The following is a 6452-nucleotide window of genomic DNA, read 5'->3' as shown; positions in this document are numbered from 1 at the left end:
GAACCTCCACAGGCTCCTCTCCTCCGAGGCCCCCTCGGTACATCTGTCCTCTGCCGGGTGGCCCAAGTGCCCGCGTGTCCGTGTGGGGACACCAGAGCCCTGGTCGTTGGCGGCTCGTTTTCATTTCTATTTGGCTGATTGAAACCCATAGATCAGTCGTAGGATAAACCGGGAATAGAGCGGGCACCCAGGGCTGCGCCGGCATTCATTCATTCATTCATTCATTCAGCAGCTGTTTGCCGAGTGCCCTGCACCCCACCCAGTCTTGAAAACAGCCCCTTCCCCTTGCCCGCAAGGCGAGACGACCAATGGTTAAGACTCAGGCCGGCGTCTGATGACCGGGGCTCACACCCTGGCTTGGTCACATTTAGGCGAAGGGTCAGATAACGAACATGTGAAAGGTATAGAGTCTACACTGGTCACCGGGGACCCCGACCATCTCCAGATGAGACACCTGACCTCCAGGGACATGAGGAATCCACTCCTGAGAGGCCACCAGGGCCATGTGCCCTGTGGAAGAGCAGTGTGGGGACCCGGGCCCCGCAGGCCTCCTCCGACCCTCCTGGGCCCCCAGGCCCCGCGGGCCCCCCCTGGCCAGCTGCGTTTCCCACACGCGATGGGGCAGTGCAGACGGGTGATGCGGAAGGGGGCGGATGTGTCACCGTTCGCTTCTCCTTCCTGGGGCCTCCCGGACCCCAGGGCCTGCTCCCCCGGTTGGCCAACACCTCCGCCAGGCCCGGTGGCCCGGCCCACTTCGGCCTGCGGGACAAAGCACCATTGGAAAGCCCTGTTGCAGGAGCCGGGCCAGCGGTCGAGGCCGGCCATCTGGGCTGTGTCGGCCCGGACCCCCGGGTGGAGAGGAAGGTTCTGGTGGATTCGTGGCTCCTCAGCAGCTGAAGGCCTGGTGCTCTGTCCTCTGAGCAGCCCCCAGACCCCAGAGAGACGGCGAGCAGTCCCACGGCCAGGCCAGGATGGTCTCCACGAGATGAACACATCTGGGGGGTCACTTGGGAGGGCCTGGCCCTGGGCCCACTCCTGCTGCTCACGGCTGTACCCTGAGGCCTTGGACCCCTGCCCCATTGTGGGCCTTGTGCGTCAGCCCCAGCGCCCACCACATACTTGCTGAGCACCCACCGTGCACCAGGCGCTGGCCGGGGTCCCATGGAGGTAGCGATGGACAAGACATGGGCTGGCACCGAGTGGCCTCGAGGGGCAGGCGCAGGTCTGCTCCATGTGGCAGAGTCGAGGGGAACCTGGGCTCCCCGGTGGAGGGGGCTGGCCGCCCCATCGCCTGCGGCTCCTCATGCTGCGTCCACAGGGCAGGCCCCTTGGCGGTGCTCAGGCACAGCCGCAGCTCTGAGGAGGGTCTGGCTGCCGGGGTCTGGCTCGGCGGGGTGGCCTTTGGGACCTGGGATGGCTGCCTACGGGAGGCTCAGACACCGTGATGGTCACATTGGGAAATCCAGGAGTTGGCTTGGAGGCCGATGCTAGGCACCTCAGTTTGGCACCCCGTTACTGTCTCAGGGACCAGGGCTGGCCTGAGGGGGAGATGAGGGTCCTGGAGCAGGGCCGAGGTGGAGGTCGGGGTGGGAGGGCCGGCAGGTGGAGCACCCGGGTGTGCTGGGAGTGCTCACGGGTCTGTCTGCCTTGCAGCCCGCACCGCGGAGACGGCTGAGACGGCTGGGGGCGGCCGCCTGCGCTGGGAGCCTCGCTGCCAGCAGCCCCTGCCCAGCGGAGGGCCCGTCTCCACGCTGCTGCCCCCACGCCTTGACGGGCCCTGGATCTCCACTGGGTAAGACCTTGACCGCAGGCCCTGGGCCGGGGGACTTCACCCTCTCTGAGCCTCAGTGTCCACATCCATGAAATGGGCACAATTCATCCAATTGTCTGAAAGGCCTCCCACCTGCCAAGCACGTGGCTTTGCTTGCTGCCCCGCACCCCCCACCACAGAGCCAGCCTGGGTGGAAGGCACTGCGTGGGCACCACACCCCAGCCACACTGACCACCCACTACACAAACACCGAGCACCTATTACAAACTAGTACAGAGTGCCGCCGTGGGGCCAAGCGCCAAACACCTGAACACAGAGGTAACTAACAAACCTGAGACGATGCTGAGCCGGGCAAGGAAGGAAACGAGGCTGGGGATGTGACAGCAAGTGACCCAGGATGGTTTTCTGAGATTGGTCAGGGAAGGCTTCTCGGAGGTGATGACATTCAGTTGAGAGCTCAGAGAAGAGGAATCGGCCACCTGGAGAGCCAGGGGAAGGGTCAGGCAGAAGCGACAGGTGGGGCAAAGGTCCTGAGGCAGGAAGTAGCGGGTCAGAGAAGGCCCAGGTGTCCTGCTCACCTGTCTAACTCTCTTTCTAACCTCACAGGCTCGCCTCGCACGGCTGCTCTGGGCCATGGGCTTTGTGCTCTGCCCTCATCCGTGGGGTACAAACTCTACAGCAGGCAGCTGAGTCCCCCCTCCCGGGCGGGGGTGGACGGGGTGGGGGGCAGTGGCCTCTTCCTCCCCTGCCAGCCCCTTCGGGCCAGTCCCATTCTGGGGTCAGGGACTGGATGGACTCTCCAGTGTCCTCCAGGCACCTTCTGAGGTCAGGGAGAAAGCAGACGCCAAACATCTGCTAGCGCTCTGGGTGGAAGGAGGGGGCCGCAGCTCTGCAAAGCCCCCTGGACGAGTTCCCAGGCTCTCCCCCCACCCGACCCCACAGTCCAGGAGGGGGATCCAGGCGCCACTGGCCAGGGTCACTCTGAGACAGAACTGGGGCTCGGGAAGGGTGGAGACCGGCCGCAGGCTGCTCCCGCCCTGAGACAACAGCATTCTGGAACACTGCTTCTAGAAACTTCCACGTCCTTCTTCCTAGAAAGTTCTCCTTCGTGCTTTCCAGACAGGCTTTTCTGCTTCCCGGGAGTAATGCAGAGAAGGATCCAGAGTCTAGGAGTGTCCAGTGTGACCTGCAGCGGCCCCTCAGGCACAGCTCGCCCTCCCTGGCCTTGTCGGAGACCCGGGCTGTGGCCAAGCTTGGCGTGTCAGCCGCCCCTCCCCGCTTTTAACCACTCTCTGTGCTGGTATTATTTTACAATGTTTCTTTACACCAACTTGCTTTTGTTTACTTGAAATGTGCTCATTTATTCGTACGGCTTTATTGAGGTATAATTGGTATACAGTAAACCACACACATTTACGGTGTACTATAATTATTTTTAAAGGAAGCGTAATCTCTCCCTGGATATGCTTAACAGAGCCACTCACCATAAATGGGAGGTAACCGTAAAGAGAAAGTCAATGGAAACAAAACAACATAATTAAATTCTCACTAGATTCGTTGCCTGCCTAAGGCTCCGAGTCTGTTCTCTCTGGATAAAGAAAGGGAGGCCGGCATTAAAGACGCATGAGCCTCAGCGGGGACCTTTCTCCTTAACGCAGTCGGAACGACTGAAAGCCAGAGCCGGTTCCCTCTACCCCGGCAGCCCCGGCATGAAAGACGCGGAGCAAACAACAGCGCAGGTGGCAGCCGACCGGTCAGAGAACATTGCGAAGGGGGCGCCTGCCCGGTCTTGTCCCCCAGAATTCATCCACCGGGCGCCCCGTGTGGGAGAGCCCCGGAGGCTCCCCTGTGCCAGCCCGGGTGGGACAGTGGCGTCAGGAGTCATTTAGCTTCTCCCAGCGCCCCAGCCCGCCCTGTGCTCATTTTTCATCACCAGCGAAATAGGGCCCGGGGGCCGGCGCGCACCTGATTTTCTAACTAAGAGTCACTGGCGCGCGACCCCGCCCATCACTTGCGTGCGACCACGCCCATCACTTGCGTATGCCCTCTGGCTTGAATAGTTGCAGCAGAGACCATCCACCTCGTCCACAAAAGCGAAAATATTTATGATCCGACCCTTCCCAAAGCGTGCTGACCGCTGGTTTAGATCTACGAGCCCATCACAGATGCAGGTGAACCCCGTCGGGGAAGTCAGCCTTGTAAAGGGACACTGAATGTGAGTGTCCATCATCCATGGTGATCCACGGTTCGCTCAGCCAGCACCCAGGGAGGGTCCAGTATTCTGGGCTCTGGGCCACGTGCCAAAAATCCCCCAGGGAGAGAATGGGCAGGACCCTGCATCTGGAGCTCCCAGGGGAGGGGTCCCTGAATCGTGCAAGGGATCCCGTTTCATAAGCACCTCCCAGGCGCCAGCTGTCCCTGCGCTGGACACATCCTGGAGACCCTCACTATGGGTCGGATCCCTCCGGGTCACAGAGGAAGGAGCTGGGCAATTAATCCAGGCTTGTGTTTCTGGCGAGGGGCAGAGTGGGAATGACGCCAGGTGCTCCGGCTGCAGAGCCTGCGCATTTCCGGGGGACCCACAGGGGCCCCCAAGGGCCACGGGGCAGGGAGGACGGTGTTGGCGGGAAGGAGGCAGCTAGGATTGAATGGAAGGAGAACTAGAAGGCTTTTGCCGGGGCCACAAGGCACTGGGTGGAAGACCCCCAACCCCCAAAGAGGGGCTGAGATCAGTCAGGGAAACTGAGGCTGCAGGGGCCCAGCCCGAAGGGAGAGGGACTCGTGCCCGCTGCCACGGCTCCGCCCACTCGTCTCTCCGCCCCCACAGCTGCGAGGTGCGCCCGGGGCCCGAGTTCCTCACCCGCTCCTACACCTTCTTCCCCAACCGCCTCTTCCGAGCCTACCAGTTCTACTACAGAGACGCCCTGTGCCGCGAGCCGGCCCACTCCCTGCTCATCAAGGGCAAGGTGCGCCTGCGCAGGGCCTCCTGGGTCACCCGAGGCGCCACCGAGGCCGACTACCACCTGCACAAGGTGGGCGTCGTCTTCCACAGCCGCCGCGCCCTGCTCGATGTCGCCGGACGCCTCAACCGGACCCGGGCCGGCCATGACTGCGCCCAGCGACTGCCCCCCACCCGGGCCTGGCTGCCCGGGGCGCTGTATGAGCTGCTGAGCGCGCGGGCCCAGTGGGACTGCACGGCCGCCCTGGGCTTCACCATGCACGAGCTCAGCCTGGTCCGTGTGCAGCGCCACCTGCAGCCGCAGCCGCCCGCCGGCGCCCGGCTGGTGAAGGAGCTGTACCTGGGGGACATCCACACGGAGCGGGCAGAGAGGCCGCACTACCGGCCCACTGGCTACCAGCGCCCACTGCAGAGTGCCCTGGTGAGTACGGGGTCCCAGGAGGGCGAGCTGAGTCCCCGCAGGGCAGGACCTATGTGATCTGCTGGCCGCAGGACATTTGCGCATGCTGTGCCCGCTGCTTGAGCCATCTTTTCCTGGGTCTTTACAGGGCTGGCTTCAGGTCTGACCCCCCTGACATTTTCCCCGTGGGCCCCTCAAGGTCCCTGGCAGCCCCTGCTGGACATGTGGACCTGCGGGCAGAGCAGGGCTGCTCAGATGCTGACTGTTCTCAAGATGCCATCACCTGGCATCTTGTTAGAATGCAGAGTCAGGTTTCGTGGGTCTGTGGCGGGGCCTGGGGTTCTGCATTTCTGACAGGATCCCAGGTGGTCCTTGGACCACCCTCTGGGCAGGAGGCTGCAGGCAAAAGACTGCTGTCCTCTCTTTGAGATGCACCCCCTGGATGTCAAAGTGAATCTCACTTAATTTTAAATGAAATCATCACAAGCTTTCCGTCCCGATTTGAGGTAAATCCAGTAGCCTCTCCTTGCCGGATGAGCACACAACCTGGCCAGCATGGGGCAGGACCTCGTGACCTCTCCTGTGCAGCTGGTAAAGGCTCAGGACCCACCCCCCTTAGAAAAATGCTGATAAAAGTGTCAAATAAAATACACCGGATTTAAACAATTTAAACAATGCTATTAAAATAGTTACCCACGTCTTAAAGCACGAATTTGTAACAGGAACACTATGCATGTGAATTCTTTGTCCACCCTTAATTTCAAAATAGCAACGAATGTAAACAAAGTTTCCTGCTTCTGCAACACTGTTAACGTGAGACAGGCAACACAGGGGCTTATTGTCTGTGTTCACAATGAGAAGAAACTGTTAACTTTTATTAGTTAGAGATTAGTAAAAGGAAGTCAAGATTAGGACTCTAGGTTAAGAATGTCTGAACTTGGCACCAAAGGAATACTGTTTGAGAGGAAAATGAATTGATGGAGGGGGCGGAGGGAGGAATGAGTTCAGGCGTCCCTATCAAGTGCTCTTTGAGCCCTCAGGCGACTGTCACATCATTCAGCATGTATTGAGCGCCTACTGTGTACTAGACACTCAAGGAACTGAACCAGAAGGGGCAACCTTTCACCCTTAGGAGCGGCCTCTTGTCAAAGCCCTCTGAGGCAGGGGACAGGGGATGAGCCCACCCACCCCTCCCAACGCAGGAGCTGGGGAGCAGAGAAGAAGCACAAGTTCTCACAATCACAAAATCAGCCCGCATTCTTTTTGTGACCTGGAAAGTATTCCCTTTTTAGCAGCCAATGTTCTAGGCTGGGATGCTCCTG

At 60.4% G+C, this 6452-nt stretch overlaps 1 protein-coding gene across 1 annotated transcript in view; it reads left to right on the top strand.

Moving 5' to 3' along the window:
* Window positions 1–1173: 1173 nt before the first annotated feature.
* Window positions 1174–6452, top strand: part of APCDD1L (APC down-regulated 1 like) — a 16775-nt gene continuing 11496 nt past the window's right edge. The window contains 3 exon segments of the mRNA XM_025039867.1: window positions 1174–1222; window positions 1654–1792; window positions 4599–5151. Of these exon segments, the coding sequence (XP_024895635.1) occupies window positions 1174–1222; window positions 1654–1792; window positions 4599–5151 (741 nt within the window).

Source organism: Pteropus alecto, unplaced genomic scaffold (genome assembly GCF_000325575.1).
Source record: "Pteropus alecto unplaced genomic scaffold, ASM32557v1 scaffold45, whole genome shotgun sequence".
Taxonomy (NCBI): Eukaryota; Metazoa; Chordata; class Mammalia; order Chiroptera; family Pteropodidae; genus Pteropus; species Pteropus alecto.
This window is presented reverse-complemented; position numbering and strand designations above follow the sequence as displayed.